The following is a 24,411-nucleotide window of genomic DNA, read 5'->3' as shown; positions in this document are numbered from 1 at the left end:
AAGAAAATAAAGGAACCAATGGCAGGTTTAATATATTTTTTTTCTTTTGCTAGGCAATGGGGTTAAGTAACTTGCACAGGGTCACACAGCTAGTGTTATGTGTCTGAGGCTGGATTTGAATTCAGGTCTTCCTGACTCCAGGACTGGTGCTCTATCTACTGTAACACCTAGCTGTCCCCAGCTTTAATATTTCAGAAAGACTTCTCATATACTTTTCTGGCTTCCCAGACTGCCACATTATTCCTCAACTAATTTCTTTGCCTTGGTCTACTGGCTTCTGATTCCATCCCTTTTTATTGAAGTTAGTTCACACAGGAATATTTTTAAAAATATTTTCATAATCCTTTCCTTTCTTGGTTTGGTTGAGAACTTCATCCCCTATAGAAAAAGCATGTCAAAAAAAATCTCCCTTTTAGTTCAACTAAAATTATTTTTCTAGTGTGAAGTCCTTGAGGGTATGTACCTTATTTTTGTCTTTCACAGTATTCTCCCTTCACTCCCTCCTTTAGCACAGTTCTTGGCACATAGAATAGGCATTATTAAATAATGACGGGCTGACAATGATTGTTCCAGACTTTTAGGAGAGTGTAGAAAAGGTCAAGAACAAATGCTAAGGCCTAGAAAACAAATTAAGAGTGGGAACCAAATATAAAACAAATACTTCTTGTTTAATAAATATCTCTGGTTTCTTCCACCTCCAATGGTATGAGTTAAGAGCCACCTAGCTTTGTAGGTACTTACTAGACACCCTCTTCTTCTCCATTCAGGATGGATTAGGGAAGATCACTAGGAGAAAAGCTGACTCAATTCCTTCCGGAAGCCAAGGAAGGAACTGAGTAATTTTATAACCCTGTTATAACATATTGAGACCTTTTTTACTTCCCATAAACGCTATCTCAAATTGCCAGAGGACATGCTAAGGGGATAGGTAGGAAGACTGTATCAGTTTGGACATTTCTCTAAATTGGAAATGCTTGGCTTTGGAAATAATGTTAAATTAATAAAATTGTTTCTTACAGGCTTGCACTTAAAAAACTCAGTTTTATTTTTTCTTTGACAACTCAATCACACACACATGTATAATTTTTGCAAACATAAGCTAGAGTAGACCACCAAGGTTCACAGAGTACTCTATCAGAAGACAAAATAGACTTTTCCCTCACGTGCTAGCCTTGCTCAGCTTAGAAGGCACATCAAGACCCCTATTCTAATCTTCCCACATTTTTTCTTCCCTTGGGTGCTTCTATCAGAGTTTGTGGCTTTATCATTTCATCAAATTATAACTGCGTATGAATATATTTTCAGAGTGTCAGTCAGCCAAAATTCCACTGCATGCATCAGAGATGTTCTTAGGGAGTTCCTACCAAAAAGATACTGAAATTACTAAAGAAAATGTTAACTATTTTTAAAAATCTCAAACTCAAGCAAGATAGTCCTTTGGGAAAGGAGCTTGCATTAGTAGGATGAACAGTACTGCTGGTCCTAGCAAGCACATTCTTAAGTCATTTTTACTGAGCACCTACTGTGTGTATAAATATATATATATGTAAACACAAAACTATATGCATTATGTATTATTCATACACACATACACATATATGTATATAAGTGTGTGTATATGTAATATATATGTTTAGCAAACAAAGAACATTTCCCTGTCCCTCCTCCCTTCCAAAAAAAAAATCCCTAGGGGACATTTATCATCTAGCTGAGATTATGTAAGCTCCTATTACATGCCTGGTACTAGTGATACAAAGACAAAAATTTAAGCTTCCCAGTCTTCCAGCTTACATTCTATCAATATTATATATTACATTCTATCATCGCTTTTCCAAAGTCATACAAGTTACAGTAACAACTGACAACTTACACAGATAGCACTTTCAAGAGTTTTTAAGACTTTCCACATATATTTTACTAAAACATTATAACGCTATAAAGTAGGTACCATATTTTCCCAACTAGAGAAGAGGAAATTAAGACCCAGAGAGGTTTGAGAGACTTGTCCACGACCATATACAAGTCATATTAGAATTGTATCTTTATACAAGAGTCCCGTTTTCCAAGTCTAGAGCTCTATAACACTAATCCGAAAGTCAGTATTAGAAAGTAGATACAAAGGACTCAGAAAAGTCAAAGAGTGTGTACAGGCAGTCACTTTCACTTAAGGGCAATACGGAAGGCTTAAAGAGAGAAGCAGCATTTGAGCTCTATATAAAGTGGATGTGGAAAAATAATGCATTATACCTAACACTTATATAGCACTTTAAGGTTTGCAAAGCGTTTTATACTCAATATTGTAACGTAAGCACCACAATGACCCTTTGAAATATTATCTATACCACCTCAAATTTACAGATGAATAAACTGAGATTTAGCGATGATCTGCCTAGCTCATACAAGTCAGAGGCGGGATCAAACCCAAGCCTCCTGACCTGAAATCTCAACACTTTTATCCACCCCACCACACAAGTCTCTCAAACGTCTTCATCCTCTTCTATTTCCGTCCACGCACGCCTGGGAGGGCAGTGGAGAGAACAGACCCCCATCACAGGTCAGGACCACACAACCTCCCCAGCCCTGGGGCATCCCGACCCCAACACTTCCCATTTGTCTGACCTATGAGGTCCCAGACCCAAACTCCGCCAGTCCCTCACTCTAGAGCCAGAGGCCGTGACGTCACGGAGCCCGGGGGCGACGTCACCGAGGCGGCCAGGAGCGCTCTCCTCCTAGGCCTGCAAGGCGCCATTCCCCGGCGCGCAAGGCGGCGCCCGTAAGTCTAATGGCTCAGCCGGGGAGCGTGCGGGGACAGAGCTGCGGCCAACCAACCCCATCGATCCCCGGAGGACACTCGAAGCCGGGCCATGGGGATTCCACTCCCTGGAAATTCGGAGAGAAGCAGACGCTGCTACCTAGGACCACCATGCATTGCCCTCTTAGTACCAGCTCCTCCCTGTCCTGACGCGGCACTGATCGAAAGCTCGCGAGAGTCTCAGAGACAGGTTCTTTTTCACTCCCGTCTTCCACGCCCCGGAAGAGGTAGTAGCTCTCTCCCCTCGCCTCAACCCCCAAGCCCTACCTCACAAGGCAGCGCGGCCCCGACGGCGACCAATCACCAGGCCCGTTGTTAGCGGCCGCGCAATGAGCCAATGGAGCGCAGCAGCGCGCGCCCGAGTTCCTCCGACCCCTCCCCCTTTCCTCTTGACGCTGCCCCCCTCCGCACCCAGGCCCTTGCTGCGGAAGTGATGTCACAGGCCCCATGTGAGCGGATTGCAACACATGCAGCTGCCTGGAGAGAGGGAGCCGGTGTCCTACGTCAGAGCCGCCGCCGCTGCCGCCGCCGCCGCCGCGGAGCCGCCGCCGCCGGGGAGGAGCCGCTGCCACCCGGGACTGGGCCCTTAGGTGAGGGCTGGGGGGGGGCAGGGAGGAGGAACCAGAATGACTGGGGCCGCGGGGTACAGGCGGCTTTGGGGGGATCCGGGGGGAGAGAAGGGCCGCTCGGGGGCAGCGGGGAAGGGGGCCGCTCTGCCCCGGCGGCGGCGCTAACTCTGTGGTCTTGGTGTCTCCGGGCCCCGCCGGGCCGCTCTAGGGAGGAGGAGGCGAGAAGATGGCTGACGATCCCAGCGCTGCCGACAGGAACGTAGAAATCTGGAAGATCAAGAAGCTCATCAAGAGCCTGGAAGCGGCCCGCGGGTGAGCGCTGCGCCTCGCCGCGCCCGGGGATCCCGGGACCCTCCCCCCTCCCCCCCGGCCCGCCCCGCTCAGAGACGCCCCTGGGGAGAGCCGGCCTGGCCTTCCCCGCGCCGCATGGCCGGCTGCGGAGAGCCCGGCCCGAGAGGGCTCGGCCGGCCCCGGGGGCCGCCTCTGGGTGGGGCCCCCAGCGTGGGCCTCTCCCCCGCCCGACCGCCCCGGCGTCCACCACCTCCCTCCTTCCGGCCTGTCCGGGGCGCCGACCCCCCCTCCCCATTTCCTGCCCTACCGACCTGGGCTCCCTCCGTGCCTCCTTCGGTCCCCAGGACTCGACCGGTCTCGGGGATGGGGCCCCGACGGCCCCCCGGGGGCGTGGGGGGGAGCGCCTCCCTGCCTCCACCTTTCCTCGACTCTCTCCCCATCGCCTCTTCTCCCTTCACGCTCTGAAGCCTCGGGAGCCCAGATGGGGAGGCCATTTTGACGAGACCTGGGAGGAAAGTGAAGTTGGGTCGGGGCTGTAAGGAGCTGCTAACTCCGGGGGGAGCCTCAGGCCTCCCCCTGTCCCCTGTCCCTGCCGGAGTGCTGCCGGCCTTGGGGGACCTGGCAGGGGCTGAAGTTGCAATAGTGTTTGGGGGAAGGCTTCCCCCACCCCGGGAAGCTTTGAGGTGCTGCTTCCAGCTGCTTCACAGGAACTCCTAGGTGGTAGGAAGAAAGGTGGAAAAAGACCCAAAAAAAGGGGTTGCTGAATATGTTTTTAAAGGAGATCAGAGTTGTTATTAGACACTGTGTCTGATGAAAATACTGTACAGTTAGGTACTACTAAAACCATCCCTGTAGAGTTTGGGGTTGGTATTGGTAACAGAATGGATGTAGCCAACTTCAGAATGCTCTTGCTCTTGTTTTAAAACAGATTCAGTACAGGTTTGGGTGGGTTTTGAACGTTTGCTTCGTGAAATTTGGTAGGAAGAAGGGAGTTGTTGAGTTTTTGTGGGAGAATAGGAATGTTGTTTGATTTAAAAGCTGGTATCCGTTTGTCAGCACAGTTTGTAAAGGTTTCTTCAGTGTCTCATTCCTTTCTTAGTTGTAAAAACTTTTGCAAGGGGTGAAGGTGATAATTCTTTGAAGCATGTTATGTATTTTTATGTGCATATCAGTATTATATGTATCAACGTTTTTGGAATAGTAGCTTGACCACAGCCATATGGAAAGTTAGTTTTGGAGCAGGAAGTAAAAGTTCTGGTTCCCAGCACCACTCCAGTGCTTGTCGGTATTCTCTAGGTTTGTCTTGTGTCCCCATTTCTCTTTCTTTTATGAAGTAGGAACATACTAATGACCCAAGGCCTGCAAAAATATCTTTGTGTTAAACTTTGTTTTTAGTTTCGGCAAAAACCTGTGGTCATGTCAGAATGAAGCTTTTTAAATTTAGTCCTGATCAAGTGGTTTGGACTGTCATGCTTTTGTTTTTTGTTTCTTTTTCTTCTTGTTATAAAAGAAATTGGAGGCAAGGGTTAGAGGAGCTGGGAATATTAGGTAACTAGGTCGTTGTTTGTTGTTTACTAGTTTGATTTCACATCATCTTTGAATCTCATTGAATATTTAAGATTAGTTATGGTTTTAATGTAATTCTACACTAAATGATAATTCCAGGGTAGGTAAGAAAGTAAATTATTCTCCATTTATTAGGCTCTTTTAATAAACACGAATTCGGTTAATGCTAAGGATTGTGTTAATTCTTTCCTTATTGGAATTTACTTTTAACTGATGGGCCTTCAGCAATGTTTTAAGAAATCTCTTGGTTTCAGAGCTATTTTCATTGTGAAAGGTTAAAGCTGCGTTTGGCTTGTAGGTTCACAGTTTAGATAACAGTGTATTTCAGCCTATTTGCTTCCTAAATACACTGGTTTAAACTTTTTACCTGCTTTGAAGGCAACCAAAAAGTCACTTCACTGCTGTCATTTTCCTGTCATCTGAGTAAGGCAACTTGGCTTAGCAAGATTCGGTTAAATTACTTTCTGCTTGTTGTTGTCAATTCTTAAATTTGTTTATAGGTATGTCACCCAACGACCTTAAAACTTTTTTTATAGGTTGTATATATTCCCTCTTTTTAAACTTAGAGTGCAAGAAGGAGGGAGTGTTTGTCTGTAGTGTAGTTAGTAAAGTGTATAATATGACTAGCCTTTTCAACAAATGAGGTTTTCAGATCAGGGCAAAATCACTAAAATACCTGATATGCTTCATGGTTGGAAAAGGGTTTAAGATGAGTATGAGATACCAGAGGGACAAAGGGGAGAGTCCAGAAATTAGACATAACAATTCAGAGACTTGTTGGGGGGCAGCTGGGTGGCTCAGTGGATAGAGCATCGGTCCTATGTTGAGGAGGACCTGAGTTCAAATGCGGCCTCAGACACATAACACTTACTAGCTATGTGACCCTGGGCAAGTTAATTAACCCCATTGCCTAGCCAAAAACAAAAAAAAAAACAAAGACTTGGTAATTTGGAATAGAACACATGAATACTAGGTGTTGCCTTTTCTAGGTCATAGGGAGAGTTAGTTGACTTATCAAAATGTCCAGGTGACACCCCCTCTCCCCAAGCAAATATAACTTGACTTGATGCCTTTTTCTTCATACATCTAGAATTTAGGCTTACTTTGACACAAAAAAGCATAAAGTCTTTGACTTTCTTGGATATTAGAAGACTTTTGAGAGTTGTTTCTCTTTGATTTATGGTATTTGATTGTAGATATTCGTTTCTTCAGGGGAATGTTAAAATTATCTTTGTGTCATTGGCTAGATACCCCTAAAGTAAGAAATTTTTTAAAGTAACGTTTGCAGAGGTAAGTATCTAACCTTGAGAAATACCTTGCCTTCTTTGCCTATAGGTTAAAAGTTCCTAGGATAATTCTGATAAACTCATAAGAGATGACAGATGAATCCAGATTTACCACCGTATCTGGGATGAGAATTAATTTCAATCGTAAATTGAAACAATATACAAATGGTTTTAATGGAAAGAAACATCATGAAATTAATGGTGGGTGAATAGAAATATTCTGGAAATACAGAAAGCAAGCCAGTCGTTGTATTTTGCATTTGATGTTTTCATTTCCGTTGATTATTTGATACATTAATCCATAGTGTTTTGTTGTTGTGGGTTTTTTTTAACTTCACTCCCAGTATAATGTGGTGCTGTAAGTTTGAACTTCAGATAGTCTGTTTGTAGATAACCACATGACATGACACAGGTATAAACTAGCTGGGAAAAATAGCCTGGCAAGGGAGAGAGCTATGGCCAATTAAAATCTAGAAACCATAGTGACCCATCTTGTAAAATTGACCTACCTGTGTGTGTATTTCAGATGAACTGTATCTGTATAAGGAGCAAAATGAACCTTAAATGGATGGACTTTCAATACTTCAAGTATCCATGTCCCAGATCATGGCTCATAAATGCTGCTGTGGTTAAAAAATTCACCTATTTGCAGCCAGCCTGAGAAATAGCGGGCCTCTGGTGACAGTCTTGTAGTCTGTCTCACTAGGTGGGGAGGAACTGCTAGCACACACACCACACAGGCACATCCTTCAAGAATCCAGAGTCAGGCCCTCCGTTTTCTAAGGTGGCTTAATAGAGCTTTCATTCAAGGAGGTTTCCACAATCCTGATAGTACTCTATTTATTCTACTTAGCTTATAATAAAACTACTCTAAAATTTTATTTGCAGGAAAAAAGCCAGCAAGGAATAGCATATTGAATGCTGCAATTAGAGTCATGAAGACCTGAGCATAAGCAGTTAAAAGTAATATAAATGTCCTTTCTAAATAAAAGTTTGGTTTCCTTTGGATTGTACCGCTTTTATTATGTTCTTTATATTATAGTTGCTCCACAGTGTTAGGGAAATAGTAATCAGAGATTGTTCCCGACATCACTGATTATTTCGTGCAGAATCCAGATTGGGCCCCATTCTGAGAAGTTGTCTGGAGATTCAGAGATATTTATCATAAATTATTTTATCTGCCATTGCTATTTCTTACATATATTCAACTGGGCCTTATTTACCTCAAGGCTTTATAACTGGATCCAAAACATAATAGATGGAAAAGTAATTGTTTTTACTCATGCCCAGAGTTTGAAAAGTATATTTTATAAATCCTGAAACTTGATCCATTTTTAATGCATTTGCTTTTACAGCTTAAAATTTTCTTCCAGAATTCAGCTTTTAACTAAAATTAATATACACTTAGACTCTTATCTGTGACAAATTGAGATTACCCAACAGAACATTGTTTGGATCTGAAAGCATTCATTTTGTGCGCCTTATTGATGTTATTAGTCAAGCCTTAGTTGCCAGTGCTTAGTGATTAAACTCTTATTTTGAATAAATTAAAACCTGTTTTTATGCCTTGAGGTTGGTCTTTGGTCAGTAGTTGCACACTTGCTTCAATAAGGAGAAAATGCTGATATGTATTTGTATAGTACTTCGTTTTATTTCATCGTCCTTTTGAGAGTGCACACAATAGTTAAATGTGATAACACCTTATGTTATTCTAATTGGTGCCCGAAACATTTGATCCAGCTAGCAATCTCAGCGAGAGTGAAGTCCAGGTGGTGAATAAGAGAATATGTTTCAGTATTTCTTCACCTGTACTTTCCAAAGTCTTTCCAGCTTAGTATAGGCCCTGCTGGAGTTGAACTTTACTAACATAGTCTTTGGAAATCCAGGGTTACCTCCACACCACAGTAAGATATTGGAGTGGGATGTAAGTGGAGATTAGAAAATATGGATAAAAATATTTTTAAAGTATCATAAAAAATGAGAGTAATGCAACATCTGTAAGCATGTACTGGTCGTGAGCAAATGCTCTTATAAACTCGAGTATCTGGTATTGGAAAATAAATACTTGTGGAAGCTCACCCAAAGAGATTGCAGTTTGGGGGTCTGAACATGTTTCAGCAGTATCTATGGATACTATAAGCCATTCTAAGAAAAACTAGGAGAGAGGGGAAAATTGGAGAGAAAAAGCAAAGTAAAAGGAAGGGGAGGAAAGAAGAAACAAAAAAGAGGGTTGTGTTGGGTAGAGAATAGTAGTGTGCTTTCTTAAACCTTTAAAGCTACAGGTTGCTAACTTTCCACAATATTATTCCCAACAAACAATGTGTTGGTACAGTATGGTGGTGTTTGTGCACTAAATCTAATGAAGATTCTCCACTTTGAATTTTCACTCTTACAGACTTCGCATTGTAGCAACAGCTTACTTAAGAGAGGCTTGCCCTGGACAGAACTCCCAGGTTAATGGGAGTGCCTAATTAGCATACCATTTAGGGCAGAGTTCACAGTAGGTTGGGGCTTCCACAGCTTTGGACTCTTACCTCTAGAGATCTTCTTTCTTTGATCTGTTGGGTATACATTACAGTGCTTAGTACAATACTGTGTGTCCAGTGAGTGCTTGGCAGATGTCTGAATGATAGGATACTTGGAACTGTGCAAATTTGCAACAAAACCATCTTGGTCCTCTCTTGTTGAAGTAACATTCTAGACAGGGAAGATAAAACCTGTTGTCTTCCTTCTGGATCTGCTGTTGCCCATAACATAACATAGCTTTGGTAGTAGTTTCACCTAAGTGGGTTTCCCACTCTTATATCTTCCATTGTCTTTACTGAAGACCTTTCTGTCTTGACATATACTTTTTAGACACATTTTGAAGACTTGCCTAAGTCTGTTTAGAGAATTTCCTTTCCTTTGTACCAAAACATCTTTTTTTTTCTTCTAGCCCAAGTAGATTGGGAGGTAAGAGGAAGAAAGATTTGCCAGTTTGTCTTTTTCTCACCATCTCAAAAAGTATAATAATGTTATCAGATTTACTTTCTGGTAAAAATAAAACTGAAACTGGCTTAGATTTGGGAGTTTCTTGTATCTTTATCCTTTTTTTCTGTACTGTAGTAGAAGGAGCCCTGGGTTCAAATCCCAGGTCCAGCACTTTCTGAATGACTATGGGCAGGGCCCTTAACCTTTTTGACAGTCAGAAGTTGAGAAGTTAAGGGAAACTTGGTTTAGCATGTAAAGGAATTTCTTAGAGATAGTAGTACTTTTGCCACCTACTAGAAGGGTTGTGGAGCAGTCATTTTGTAAAGCTATAAAACTTTGTGAATTGAACTATCCTGCTTATCCTTGTACAAGCTTTTTCACCTCAGTCACCTTAATAGATTTCACTGTGTTTCTCCGGTACCTTTTGTGGTTTGGCATTTATAACCTTGTACTCATCTGATTCTCTGGCTCCTTCAAGGCTGCTTTCAGAAGTGCCTGGTCAAAACATGCCTTTATTCTGACATATCAATGATATTCATTAAGATTTCAATGAATTTTTTATTAAACACTTAATATGTGCAAGGCATTGGGCTAGGTAAGTGTTCGAGAGATAAATGATGAAAAAAATAGTTTCTCTTTAGGGAGCTTTCCTTAACACAGAAAAATAGGATACAAAGTAGAAAGTGAAGGGGGAGGGGAGAAATCATTTAATCTAAGATGTCTGGGAAGGTTTCAGGGAATAGGTGCTGTCTGAGCTGAGCCCTAAAGAGATTAGCAGGCAGTTCAATGGCATTTCCTGTTACTGTACAAACTCTTGTGACTGGTAGAGATCATTTCCAAGGGTTGAGATCCAGGGATATAAAAATTAAGAGTATCTGAGTTATGTTTACCGAGGTATTTCATGACTTTGGTATATAAAATCCAGAATATTTTTACAGGAATATGTAATAGATGTAATCTCTCAGGGAAATTGTAATTAATTCAGGAGAGACCTAGCACAAAGTGTTTGAATATAGTAACTACAAGGGCAAAATAATATACAAAAAATGAGAGTTATAGTGTAAGTCAGTGATCAACGTTAATTTCAAAAGATTTCTTGGGAGCTGTTTTGAACTACTTAAAGGCAATGGGTGTGGTATTTAGAGCTGAGGTGGGACCTTAAAATTTTTTTCACAGGCAGAATTCTGGCCTGGAGAGGAAACAGGTACATGTGTAATAAGTGGCAGAACCTAAGTCAGAGACTGTGTTTGGGGGAGGAGGGGAGAAGGGGGAAGGAGAACGTCTAAAGGTCATCTATTGAAACCCTTTTTAGAATTAAATGAGGGGGGAAATGTTGAGAGAGGTTAGTTGACTTGCCCAAAGTCCCACAAATAGTTTTAAAAAAAAGCCAGGATTTGAATCCTCAAGGTCTCTGGCCCCAAATTTGGCACTGTTTCCACTGTACCATGCTCTGACTCCAAATTCAGTATTATTACTATTGTATGTCTGCCTCTTCTACAAGTACTCAGAGTCTGGAATAGGTCTCCATGACTTGAGGAGGTCTGAGTCAACCCTAGCATAGTTGTGGTCATCAGATTTCTGCTCACATAGAACTTTGAGAGTTATCTTCCCTGACTGTGGGGGTCTCCTAAAGTGTATGTGGCTCTAAAGCAGGCAGCCTTTTGCTTCCACTGTTGGAGGGAATGGCTGTGGATAAGAATGCCCTTGTGGGTGTCAGTTATAACTTTTTGAGGCTGTACGGCCCTGCCATACTTGGTATCCATGTGAGCCACTCCTCCATTTTCCTTTCTCACCTGATGACCTTCTAGTATGTTGAATGGGGAACTAATTGAGATTCAGGGTGAAATCGGCATCATTATTACAGATTTAGATCTGGAAGGAACCTCTGAGGTCATGTACTCAAATTTCATTCCATGGATGAGGAAATTGATGGCTGATGGGGTAGGGTAGGGTATTTGATTTATCCAGGGTTACAGAGGTAGGAAGTAGCAGAACTAGGTAGGATCTTAATCCAGATTCTCTGATCCAAATCTAGTGCTTTTTCCACACTACACCGGCCATGGGAGATAAAGGGGCAGCCATTGGGAGGAAACACTGCTGACTTTAGACTCTGTGCTCCCTTTACACTGCCAACTAATCTTTTCATAAATTTGTATACAGTAGTTCATCTACCAGGTAAGGTCAGGTGTGATTGGCACGTGGTAGATAAAGTGGGACAGTCTACTGGGGGGGGGGTTCCCTAAAGGTTAATAGAATCAGACTGCCTGACCTAGGCTTAATGGATACCAAAGGTAAAGTTTTAGAATAAAATTTTCCTGCTATAGTTTGCAAATACTGCTCAGCTTTTTACTGGAAACTTTTGGGGGGCCGGAACTCTTTGTATCCCTGTCACTTAATGTCAGTGACTTATATACGTGGGAAGGACTAGATAAATGTTTCAATTTGAACTTATTTCCCTAGAAGAAATCAGTTATTAAATTTGTGCACCCATCGTTAGTTCTAAGTTAATGTCTCTGCCTCTTTCTTTCCCAGTGCCACAGAATTACAGTTCTATTTTGTTAATATAAAACTCTGGAAATAGCCTTGTTACAATGGGTGGCTTGGAACTGTAACTGATTTGCAGCTCTGAGATTATAATTGAAATCCATTCTTGGTAAAAGGCCAGTTGGCCTAAAATTAGATATAAAAGCTTTGTTGGGTGAGAGTTGATGTGCTGTCAGGGTATTGAAATATCGCAGAACTCTTGCACGTTTGTGCCCTCTTAGTTTCTGTTAATAAAATAGGCTTGACATACCATGAAAGACTCATCACATGGCTGCCAATGAATCAAATGCAGTATGCTTCCTGTGACCCTCAAACTGTAATGATTTCTCAGATGGTGGTTTTTTTGGAGGGAGACAATCGGAGTTAAGTAACTTGCCCAGAGTCCTACAGCTAGGAAATTTCTGAGGCCACATTTAAACTCGAGTCTGATTCCAGGGCTGGTGCTCTACCCATTGCACCACCTAGCTGTCCCAGGTGGTGCTTTTTTACCCAAAGAATTTTTATTTTCTCTCTTGGGCTATTTTGGTATCATCTTCTGGCCTTCATAACTACTATAGGAACAGGGTGAGTTTTCAGAAAGGAACTACAAAGGGACAGAGATTTGACTGAGCCTGACATCATGTAAATCAAGTTTAAGGAGCTAACTTTCTAAGGACATGAATATCTCAGTCTCATGCTTGATAGGAATGATGTCTGTGTAGTATTTCCTTTGCTTGATAGAAGGAATCTCTCCTCCCCTACTCCTTATGGAAGGGAGCACTGTAATCAAAGCTTTGCATCTTAATAGAAGGATCTGGTTTTTTGGGACCTAAAATCAAAGATAAAAGAAAAACAGGAATGAGGTTTGGAAGTCTAATCTGTGTATAAAAGGGAGAAGCTTGCATACGGAGCAGGTTGATTTAAAAAAAATTTAATTAGATCATGTTTTCAAGGGAAGATCTGCTTTCTAGTCTTCCCACCTTCTTCCCTCCTCCCCCAATTGAAGAAGCAAGAAAAACAAACCTCTCATTGCAAACTTATGGTCAGGCAAATCAAACTCTTGCATTGACCGTTTCTGAAAAAGTGTCTCGATCTGCATTGTGAATCCACTTTCTGACAAGCAGTGAGCAACATCTTTTATCATGAGTCTTGGAATTATGGTTAGGCATTGTGTTGATTTTAAGTCTTTCAAAGTTGCTACCCTTTACAGTAGTGTTGTTATATAGATTGTTCTTCTGGTTCTATTCACTCTGCATCAGTTAATACAAGTGTTGCCAGGTTTCTCTAAAACTTTCCCTCTATCATTTCTTACAGCACAGTAGTATTCCATTGCATTCATGTACTATAACTTGTTCAGCCATTCCCCACTTGTTGGGTTACACCCTCAGTTTCCAGTTCTTTGCCGTCACAGAAAGAACTGCTATAAATATGTTTGTACTGCAGGTTGATTGTTTTTAATGAGCATCACTAGTGAGGTAATTGTCATAGTACCTGGGTAGGAAATTTGTTTAAAGACAGCTAGAACTATATAATTAGTCTTTAGTTACTCTTATGTAATAGTTGGGAAATGTATATTCAACTTCTTTATGCTGTTACTGTATTCAGCATTACTTGTTTGCTTCAGTTAAGGGGATCCTGACAACATGGAATTTGATGAATCAGTGTTGTGGAATTCCTTGGTGCTGATGATTTCTTGTACTTGGTGGTTTAGTGCAGCACTGAGAACACCTTAGGTATTTTTCTGACTTGCTCCATTTTGGTGGAATATTCTACTAATACCATTTTATGAAATTTGTTCCCTTGTCTTTAAAAAACAATTAGAGTAAATGGCTAGAACTCTAGAAAGGCATACACGAGTGGGTGTATGCATTGTAGTGTCGGGGGTTAGTGCAGTTCTTTTTTTTCTTTTTTAAGGCAATTGGGGTTAAGTGAACTTGCCCAGGGTCACACAGCTGGTAAGTGTCAAGTGCTTGGTCTGAGGCCAGATTATTTGAACTCAGATCCTCCTGACTTCAGGGCTGGTGCTCTATCCACTCTGCCACCTAGCTGCCCTATGGGTGTTAGTGCAGTTCTAATACTTGTGAGGAATAAGATAGAAAAAAATGATGCTCCCAACCTTTCTGCCAAAAATTTTGGAACTATTTTATTCCAGTTACATACATAAGCCCCACTCCCAGCTTTCCTCGCTGTTTTACCTTCATACTGTTGAAAAGACTTGCTCCTGTCTCAATGTAATTGCCATTTCTGACTTTAAGGGTCACAGGTATGAATTACTATAACCTTCTGGGGTCCCTATATTTCCATTTGGAAAATTAGATTTTTCCCTCCCAGAATTAAATGTTCCAGACATGTAGAGATTATGAAGTTGAGCACAGAAATCAACTTTATCTTTGTCCCCCCAAAACCTCTCCAAACAAAAGGTATTTTGTAGATTCATGTCTCATTTGTTTTACCTCCTATAGTACAGTATGTTATTTTAAAAGTAGACAAAGCTAGGAAAAGCTACTAGTTAATCTGATGAGTATACTATTTAACCTTAGTCACTGAGGAACTCCTTGTTTAGGGGTAAGCCGCATTATTTTAACATAGAAGTATAATTCTGGGGTACCTGGCTATTTGGAGATCATGAACATAGTTTCCTAACTTTTGTCCTACTTTGTCTTTGAGGAAATTGGAGCAAGATGAGGATGAATAGAGCCTTACAAAGCTAGGGAGTAGTGGAAAAGAACATTGAAGGAAGTGTTATTGAATAAGATTGTTTGGCAATAGGATGGATATTTGAGGTCTTAGTAAAATAAATTGGAAGCAGTTAAGTCATGTGGCAATTGTATGTCAGCTCCGCTTATACTATTGGTATATATATTTTGTTAGCTTTCCCCCCCCCTCCCTTCTGGGGGGATTGATAGGGGATTTTCTAGCCCCTCTCTAGAACAGAGGTCTTAACATTTTTTGTATCATGGACCCCTTTGTTGAAGCCTATGGACTCCTTCCAGAATGTTTCCAATTGCATAAAATGCATAGCATTGCAAAGGAAATCAATGTTGCTGAATTACATTGATCAGAATTTAAAAAAACAACAACAAACCCAAGGTCATGGATTCCAGGTTTTTAGAAGCCCTGCTCTAAAGGAGAGACAGTTTGGCATAGTAGATCTGAAAGCTAGCCAAGAAGATTGAGGTTCAAGTTCTACCTATGATACATACTGACCCTGGGCAAGTAAGTCACTTAACCTCTCTCTTAAAGCTCTAAGCAACACTCAGGTCGCAGAGAAAGTGTGGGCCTGGATTGGTAGAGGGAATGTTCTTATCTGGAAGTTCTCTGCCCCAGTGAAGTTCCTGTCTAAAAGGAGATGTAGATAAGGAGAACTGTTACAGGTTTCTAGTATATCAGTTAAGGGTGAGAATTTGGGTTTTCTGGCACATGGCAGGAGTACAAACTGAGTTCAGATCACTGCCCCATTAGAAGTAGTTGATTGTCAGCCGATGAGCATCTGCGCCTGGCCTATGTCAAAATTTTGGAACCTGGCCATAAATCAAAGATGAAAGCTCTTAAATCTCTTAGTAAAAGAAAAGGGAAGGATAAAATTGGTGTAAACTAATTTGATACTTGTCTTCAGAGGATTCTGATAATCCCTGTAATTTCTGCCTTAGTAAAATTTATCTAGGAAATTTCTAACCTTTTAAGATTTGTCCATTATATTTTTGGCCACATCCCTGGAGTTTCTGCTAATTTTTTCTTTGTCCCTCCTACCCCAGGTATTTGATGTCAAGTAATGTAACCCTTATGTTCCTTTTTACTAATACTGGCTGTGCTATCAAATGTTTCTTTTATCCATCCTATACCCTTGGGGCAAGGTGGGGTGAGGGCAAAGGTTATATCTAGTAATAATTATACTAGATATACTAGATAAATATTACCCCCCCCAAACCTGGATGAGAATCTTCATGTTAATCAAAACTTCAATAAGAAAATAAGCGTTGTAAATTTGATATGAGGGTTCATGATAGATGTAATCATCCCTATAAAATACAGATACTCTCCTAACACTTTAATGCATTAAGGTGAAGCAGAGTTGTGCAAAGTCATCCCAACTCTGCCTCATTTAAATCCAGTTCATATATGAGTCATCACCCTATATCATCTTTGATCTTCTTTGAAAGTGAAGGATGAACAACAATTCAGTTAAGAAAATGGGGCAGACATAGACCTCTTAAGACTAGAGCCTTAATTTGTAATGGATTGAGCCACATGTCACTAATCTTCACTTAGGAGTGAAACACTGTAAAGAATGACTACGCAAATTTTGGAGGTCCTAATCTAGACAGAACAGGTTTGGAAGGAAGCAATGGAGTTAGCCTTTGGAGCATTTTATATGGTAAGAATTCAGCTTCTCTGGGTTTCCACAGCCTAGTAAAATAATAATGGGTCCTTGTGAGAGAGCCTGGCAGTTTGTGAAATTGTGGGATTTCCTGTGAGAAGCTATAGGAGGTGGCTTTAGTATGGTTCTGCCTTAAATCCTGAATGGGCGGGATAGACCAGACTATTCAGTATTCCTTCACAACTTGTTATTCAAGAACCATTTCATCTATCTAGCTAAAAATTTCTGAACATTGGTAGTGAAATAGAGCCAGTGTGACTTTGTTAAAGAATAGATTGTGCCATACTGGTCATTTCTTTTTTTATTAGTGATGGTCAAGGCATAGGTGGTATGCGTATCAAACATGCAGTTGACACAAAGTCATTCAGCTGGTTCAGAAATCAACTTGACATGTATAGGATAGGGGGAGAAGTATGGCTAGACAATTTCTGTGGAAAAACTCTGGGAATTTTAGTAAATTCACTGAGTCAACAATGTGACAAGGCATCCACAAAACTTGATGCAATCTTAGGCTGCATGAAAAAAGGTTGTAATGTTAGTCACTCCACATCTGGAGTGTTGTATTCGGTTCTGGGTGCCACATTAAGGAAGAAAGTTTTAAATATTGGAGCATATCCAAAAGAGACTGGAAAAACCATGCCATAAAAAGATTTATTGAATGAACTGAGGATGCTTAGCTTGAAGAAAACGACTTCGGACTTGATAGCTCAAATATTTGAAGGACTGAAATATGGAAGAAGAATTAGACTTATTACTGCTTATCCTCACATGGCAGAACTGGAAATGTGTAGACTGGAAAGACTTAAGTGAACTGATGGATAGTGAAGTGAACAGAACCAGGAGAACATCGTACACAGTAACAGCAATATTGTATGATGAGCAACTGTGAATGACTTAGCTCTTCTCAGCAATATAATGATCCAAGACAGTTCCAAAGGACTCATGATGAAAAATACTATCTGCCTCCAGAGAAAGAACTGAATGCAGATGGAAGCATACTGTTTTCTTTTTCTTTCTTTCCTTTCTCTCTCTCATTCTAGTTTTATTCCACAAAAAGACTAATATGGAAACATCTTTTACATGATTGCATATCTAACCTGTGTCAGATTGCTTACCATCTCAGGGAGCAGAGGGAGAGAATTTGGAACTCAAAATTTAAAAAAAAAATGTTAAAAATTGTTTATCAATAATTTTTTTTTAAATTTAAAGAAAGGAATGTGTAGAACTTGCAACCAAGAAAAAAAGAGGAGGGGGATATCTTTAGGCTCAGTTTAAGGGAAACCTTTCTGATTAGATTTTTTCTGAAGTGAAATGAACTACCTGATAAAGTACTATGTTTCTCATTACTGAAGGTCTTAGCAAAGGCCAATTGGCCACTTATAAAAGCTCATAGATTATTTAGTGTTAGTGGGAAGCTTAGAGGTGATCTAATCTTCCCTTTACAGATGAGGAAACTGAGACCCAGAAAGATTAAGTGGCTTGTCCCAAGGTCGTGTTGGTAATTAGAGTTTCAATTTGAACCCAAGTCTCTTTAAATCCACGTAGGTGCTTCTTTGCCACCCTAGAGGAGAGGGAAGGGGATTCTTATTCAAGTATAAGATTATCTCTGAGGTCCCTGCCTACTCCATGCTTCTGTGATAAATCCCAAATTCCTTAGTATTAAACTACTTCTATTTCTCTGATAGGCTATCAGTCTTCTCTTCCACTTAGGTGGTTAATCTTTTACAGATTTCTTCTCTTCATCCTTATGACCATCTCTAACAAGTCGTACATTTCCCACATGAAGTATATATTGCTTTGCAAACAGCAAGTTCCTTACTCTTTTTTATACTAAACATGCCTGTTTCCTTCATGCTATAAACCATGCCTGTGTGTGTGTGTGTGTGTGTGTGTGAGAGAGAGAGAGAGATTTGTTTAAATTTATAGATTCCGTAGTTGAACATACCTTAGAGATCAGCTACAACTTCTAAGTATGAGTGCACACCCATATCTAAAGCATAAATACTCTTTACAACACACTCAGCAGCTGTCATTCAACCTCCACTTAAAGTGACTGAACAATCTCACTAGTTGCTTTTTCTTTTTTTGGCCTTTTTGGAGAGGCAGTTGGGGTTAAGTGACTTGCGCAAGACCACATTGCTAGTAAGTGTCTGAGGATGAAATCGATTGTAGGTTCTCCTTGCTCCAGGGCCTGTGCTCTGTCTCCTTATATATTCTTATTCCCATTTACCCAAGAGAAGTCTTCCCTTATGACAACAGTAGCTTTAACTGTTGTGTCTGAAAACTTTACATATATTCTTCATTTCCAGATTTCCCCCCACAATACCCTTCCATCTGACAAAAAGAGGAAAATTATTTCATCCTTGCAGGGGGTAGGGAAAGAACCAAAACTGGTCACTAAAATTAATCTTGAATTCATGTACTTTTTAGTGTTGTCTTTGCTTAAATTATTATAATAATTGTGTGTATTCCCTTAGTTCTGCTTTCTTAAACTTGACATCAGTTCCTATTAGTTTTCCCACATTTCTTTGAATTCCTCATATTCTTCAGTTCTTGTGACAATATTCCATTACATTCATATACAATTTAATCATTCTCCAATTGGTAAGTGCCCACTTTGTTTCCAGTTTTTTGTTACCACAAAAAAAATATGTTGCTCTGGATATTTTGGCATATATGGGACCTTTTCTTTTTTTGGCCAAAATTAACCTTAGTAACAGGTAGTTTAATGACTTTTGTCTCATAATTCCAAGTTGTTTTCAGAATAGTTGGACCACTTCACAGTTCTACCAGTAGAGCATTAGTGCAACAGTCTTCCTAAAGCTTCTCAAACACTTTCCATTTTTAAAAATCTTTGCCAATTATCTTTGCCAGTGTGACAGGTAAAAAGAACTGAATTATTTTAATTTGTCAGTTCCCTTATTGGTGAATCAAAGCATTTTTTCGTGTGGCTATTTAAGAGTTTTCATTTATTCTATAGAAAACTGTTCATATCCACTGACTGTTTATCTGCTGTGGAATGGCTTTTGTGTCATATCTTTCTGGCAATTCCTTATCTAGAATGTGAGACCTTTACCAAAGCTACTTGGTGGAAAATGTTATAGGCAGTATAGTGTAGAGGAAAGAGTACTAGATTTGGACTTGGAGAACCCAAGTCCTAACTCTCCCATTTACTACCATGGGCAAGTCATTTAATATATCTGAGCCTCAGTTTCCTATTTTGTAAAATGAAAGGGTTGAGCCAGATGATTTATAATTTAATTTATAATTTTAGTATTTAAATCTGTGAACTTATTTTTCCCTATTCTGCTTATTTCACTGATTGTGCAAAATTTTAAATCATATTATTTTGAAGTCAGTCTCACAGAGAGGCTTTTTTGGGGCATGGGGTGGGGAGGCATTGGGGGTTAAGTGACTTCCCCAGGGTCATACTGCTGATGTGTGAAGTGTCTGAAGCCAGCTTTGACTACAAGGCAGGTGCTCTATCCACTGTGCCACCTAGCTGCCACCAGAGTCATTTTCAGTGTGTAGGGGGGTACAGCTTTTGAGTAAAGATCGAATGGAATCATTCCCCTTAAACATGGACAACTAGAGATCTTGGGAGTAAAGACAGTTATTATGTTGAGAACTTTGCAGGGCACATTGTTGTTTCATGTCTCTTAGTTTTCACAACAACTGCTCTACTGCATTATTCACTATCATCTCTTGAATGGGAGGGAGCCCTACGAATATGTTGAAAGGCTTGCAGTTTGCTAGTGTTGCCAGCTACATATCTCATTTATCATTTTCCCCTTAGAGATTCAGAGCTGTAACATGAAAATTTTAGCTTCCGGAGTTTCTTTACATGTTTACACAAACTGGTCTAACAACTTTGTAAGAACTGCCTTCAGGAAGTATTGATGTTAATCTTGTCTGTTTTCTGCGTGCAATAAAACTAAATTTATGAGAAATATCAGGTATCACAAAATGAAAGTTTTTTTTTAATTTCTCCACACGTTTCAAAAATAATCTTTGATTTTGTAAAGATCTTGAATTTTTATTCTGGATTAGATATCCTAGAAGTGAATAATGTGCAAAATGAGTTTTTTCAGTGGGAAAAATATTGATGAAATCTGTAGCAGAGGTAAAACAGTGCTGCATAAAGACATTCTTTAAAGTTATTGTTATAAAATTAGCTTTAGAGTTTGGAATTTGTTAGATTTTATGAAGACTAAAATACTCTCCATATCTCACCAAAATGTTAACAAGCTAAGTGTATATTCATTTAACATTTAACTGTCCCTACCTTCTAGTAACATTAAGATAGTGATTCAGACTTAGCAGCCACTTGGTAATAGGTTAGGACTTAAATTATTGTACTACCAAGTATGAGCTTTTTCTTTTTTTTTTTTAAATTGGTTCTGGATGCCACATTTTAAAAAAAAATTTTAAGCAATTGGAGGTAAGTGACTTGGCCAGGGTCACACAGCTAGTAAGTGTCAAGTGTTTAGTCTGAGGCTGGATTTGAACTCAGGTCCTCCTGACTTCAGGGCCAGTACTCTATCCACTGTACCACCTAGCTGTCCCTGAGCTTTTTCTAAAAAGGAATCCTGTATGGTATAAATCCTATCCTCCTATTCACGATATAGTGCCCGCTGTTTTCACTACCTTGACTATGTTGGAAACATGAGAAATTAGTGTAAGACTGCCTGATCAATACCATATACTGTTTATTGCCTGAATTGTCTAGTGGTAGAAGTAAATTGCCATTTATATGAAAAAACATTGCTTTGACCTGTTATACTTATTAAATTCCCACAGCCTTCTATATCCACATCCTTCTAAGTTCAAATGGCCTCCCTAAATCATCCCTCACCCTAAAGTTTATTCTCTCAAAATCTTCCTCTGCTCCTCCTTTAACTGCCCAGTCTACTGCCATCTTAGGTTTCTCTGTGATACATTCTGTATCCTATAAGTTACTGTCCATCAATAAATCCTACTTCCTAAAAAGCCTTTCTACTAAAAAGATCACATGGTATAGTAGAAAAAGCACTGAAAGTGTAGCTGACCAGCTCAAGCTTATTTTTGGTGCTTCAATTGTTTTGTGTGACACCTTCAACAGTCACTTATAATAATTCCCAAACTTATCAACTCCCATCCTCCAAACCCCACTTTTTTAAAACAAAAATTGTTGCAATTCCTCATATATACTCATCTAAAAGATTTCTTTTTTATTGGGAATTTAATAAAAATAAGCATTTAAGAGAGAGGTTTGTATTTGAAATTGCGAACTTAGGTATAATTTTAAATTGTATATTAAATGTAACGTTACAACAGCAAAACTGCCTTCCTCATCTGTCCCCTTCTGTTCCCATCTTTCTTCTCTTAAAAGAAATACTTCATTGACCCTCTTTTCTTTTTCATCACTATCACTACCCACCAACTCCTTCCCCAGTAGAAAGAAGCACTCTCTGATAACAAGTATAGTCAGTCAAAACAAATCAATGCATTGTCTATGTCTGAAAACATCAGTCTCATTCTGCACCTTGAGTTAATCATATTTCTGCCAAGAAGTGGGAAATGTGCTTCATGATCACTCTTCTGAAGTCTTTCAGAGCTTACATTATTGTGGCTTAAGTTTGGGGGTTCTGAGCTAAAAAGGTATTTGAGAGTGTACATTTCTGGGGGAGCAAGGTGGCACAGATCCTTACTATCTATGTGACTCTGGGCAAATCACTTAACTTCTTTTTGCCAGTTTTCTCATCTGTAAAGTGGGAATAACAGCACCTCCCTCCCAGGGTTGTTATAAGGATATTTGTAAAGCACTTAGCACAGGGCCTGGCATACATCAGGCACTATAGAAATGCTAGCTGTTATTATTAAACTAAGAGCAACAGCAATACAAGGAAAGAACTAGGCTGCCTAAGGAGGTGCCCAGGTCAGAAATGGAGGTCAGAGCTTCCATGGCAGTCAGCGGTGGGGTCAGGCCTGTGAGTGACCACTATACTTCCAGGCTGAGAAAGGTAGAGAGGCCTAGTTCTCCCTCAGGGCTCCCCCCCAAAAAAAAAAGATATTACAATTTTTAAAATAACAATAAAAACAAGTCTTAAATGTAACAATTTCCAGTTCTGATCAGTTTTATTTATTAAGCATATCTATTGTGTGCTTGGAAGTATGATAGGCACTGGGCTTACAAGCACAAAGAATAAAACGATCCTTCTTCACAAGGAGACAAGTATGTATAGAATTACATATAGCAGGCAGGCTGATGATAAAATTCATAAGCATATATTCACTGAGATGACAGCAGGTTGGACACAAGCCAACTCAGCTTGGCCTCATTTAACACATACTCAATTAAAATAATCACTGCATTGTACTCATTGTCACTTGGAATAATTTTCCCATATTAGTCTTGCTTTTCTTGACTTTGATTTAAATTTTGTTTCATGTTAAAAAGTGGATCTATTTATGTGAGAGTTATATTCCAAAAAATCCAGTAATCTGATCCATTACTTGGGCCCCAGGATCACAATTCACAGTGTGGATAATTCCAAGTTAAACTTTTTGAGGCTCAATTTCCTCCTCTTTAAAGTGGGCATAATACCTGTCTTGTCTGCTTCATAGGACTGAGAAGATCAAAGCAAGTGAAAGTGCTTTATAAACTGTGAAAGAATGTAAAAAAGGTATCATCATCTAAGAATAACCAAAAGAAGTAGAAAACTAGTGTGACCATTTCTGTAGTGTCTTTTGCATTTTGTCATTTTGGCATGAGCTTGGAGCTCTTCTTCTGTGAGATATTTGCATGTCTGCCATCGATGGGCATTGGTCTGTGTGCTTCTAGCCCAAGGTAGGTCATTGGCTAATGGAGGTTTGGAATCATTCCAGAACAGACCAACCAGCACCACCAAGGAGGCTTCTTAAAAGAGTTTTCATCTAAACATCATAGTATTATGCTAAGTTGGTGGGAAGAAATATCCATTGTCACCTGCTTATTGTGAAGTTATTCTTTTCATTTGTTTGGTTTTTTTTTTCAAGTAGCCTGTTGAGGAATGCATTGTAATGTAGTGGGAAGAAGATTGAATTGAGGCAGTAGACCTGGATTATAGTCCCAACTCTGCTGCTCACCAGCTCTGTAATGTCAAATAAATAGTTTAACCACTGTCCCTCAATTTCCTCATTTTTAAAATGAGTAGCTATAAGGCTCCTTCCAACTTTAACAGTCTGTAATTGTGTGAGTCTTTCCCTTGGCATTTTTTTCATAGTGGGAATGTCAGTTTGAGGCAGCTAGGCTTTATTTTCCATAGAATAACTTTGTTATTTGGGTTTGTCATAAAAGTTCTCCTGTTAGTAACTTAAGCTCTGGATTCAGCAGATAGAATTTCATATGTGTTTTAATTGCTGTGTGGTCCTGTACTAGATCAGCAAACTGCCTTTAAGTCCTGTCTCTCCGCTCGCCCCCCATCTGTTTCTGCTGTGAAGTTTAAAGCTGAGGAGCAGTGTTGTCTTAATCCTTCTTCCAATTAAAAATTTGTTAAACTCCCACCATGTGCAGGCATTGAGGATACGAAGAAAAAAATGAACCAACTAGTCCTGCTTTCAAGGAGCTCACACTCTATTGAGGAACATAGAGACTTGTCTAAATATAATTCTAGTCTTCTGGTATTTGAAACTTTAGCTGATTTAAACAGTGATAATGGGCTCTTTAGATTATATCCAAGAAAACTTATGAATTCTTTTACTCTAGAAGAAAGTTGTCTTTGGAAGCAGCTATATATCACGGGTTCTTATATTTGTGGTGCAAAACGATTTTTAAAAGTTTGTAAATGAAATTTGTGCTGAAAAGAATTGTCCTCTTTTTATAGTTTGATGTGATATCTTGGAGCTAGAGACTGCTGTACCACTGAAATTTGTCTAAATCAGTGGGGAATGTTGTTAATGAGTTCATATAGTTCTCTACCATTTGACCCATTTAAGAGCTTCCCCTTTGGTTTGGAGGGAAGAGCTTGTTTCACTGTCCCAGAGGGTGGCAGCAGA

General features: G+C 39.9%; 1 protein-coding gene across 1 annotated transcript in view; it reads left to right on the top strand.

The window, feature by feature from the left end:
- Positions 1-3,250: 3,250 nt before the first annotated feature.
- ETF1 (eukaryotic translation termination factor 1) overlaps positions 3,251-24,411 on the top strand; it is a 37,863-nt gene continuing 16,702 nt past the window's right edge. Inside the window, exons 1-2 of the mRNA XM_021005037.2 lie at positions 3,251-3,402; positions 3,590-3,693. Of these exons, the coding sequence (XP_020860696.1) occupies positions 3,608-3,693 (86 nt within the window). The 5' untranslated portion in view covers positions 3,251-3,402; positions 3,590-3,607. The remainder of the gene's footprint in view (positions 3,403-3,589; positions 3,694-24,411) is intronic.

This window comes from Phascolarctos cinereus, unplaced genomic scaffold (assembly GCF_003287225.1).
Source record: "Phascolarctos cinereus isolate Bilbo 61053 unplaced genomic scaffold, phaCin_HiC Scaffold_2;HRSCAF=192, whole genome shotgun sequence".
Taxonomy (NCBI): Eukaryota; Metazoa; Chordata; class Mammalia; order Diprotodontia; family Phascolarctidae; genus Phascolarctos; species Phascolarctos cinereus.
The sequence above is the reverse complement of the archived record's forward strand: the minus strand, read 5'-3'. Positions and strand labels throughout refer to the sequence as shown.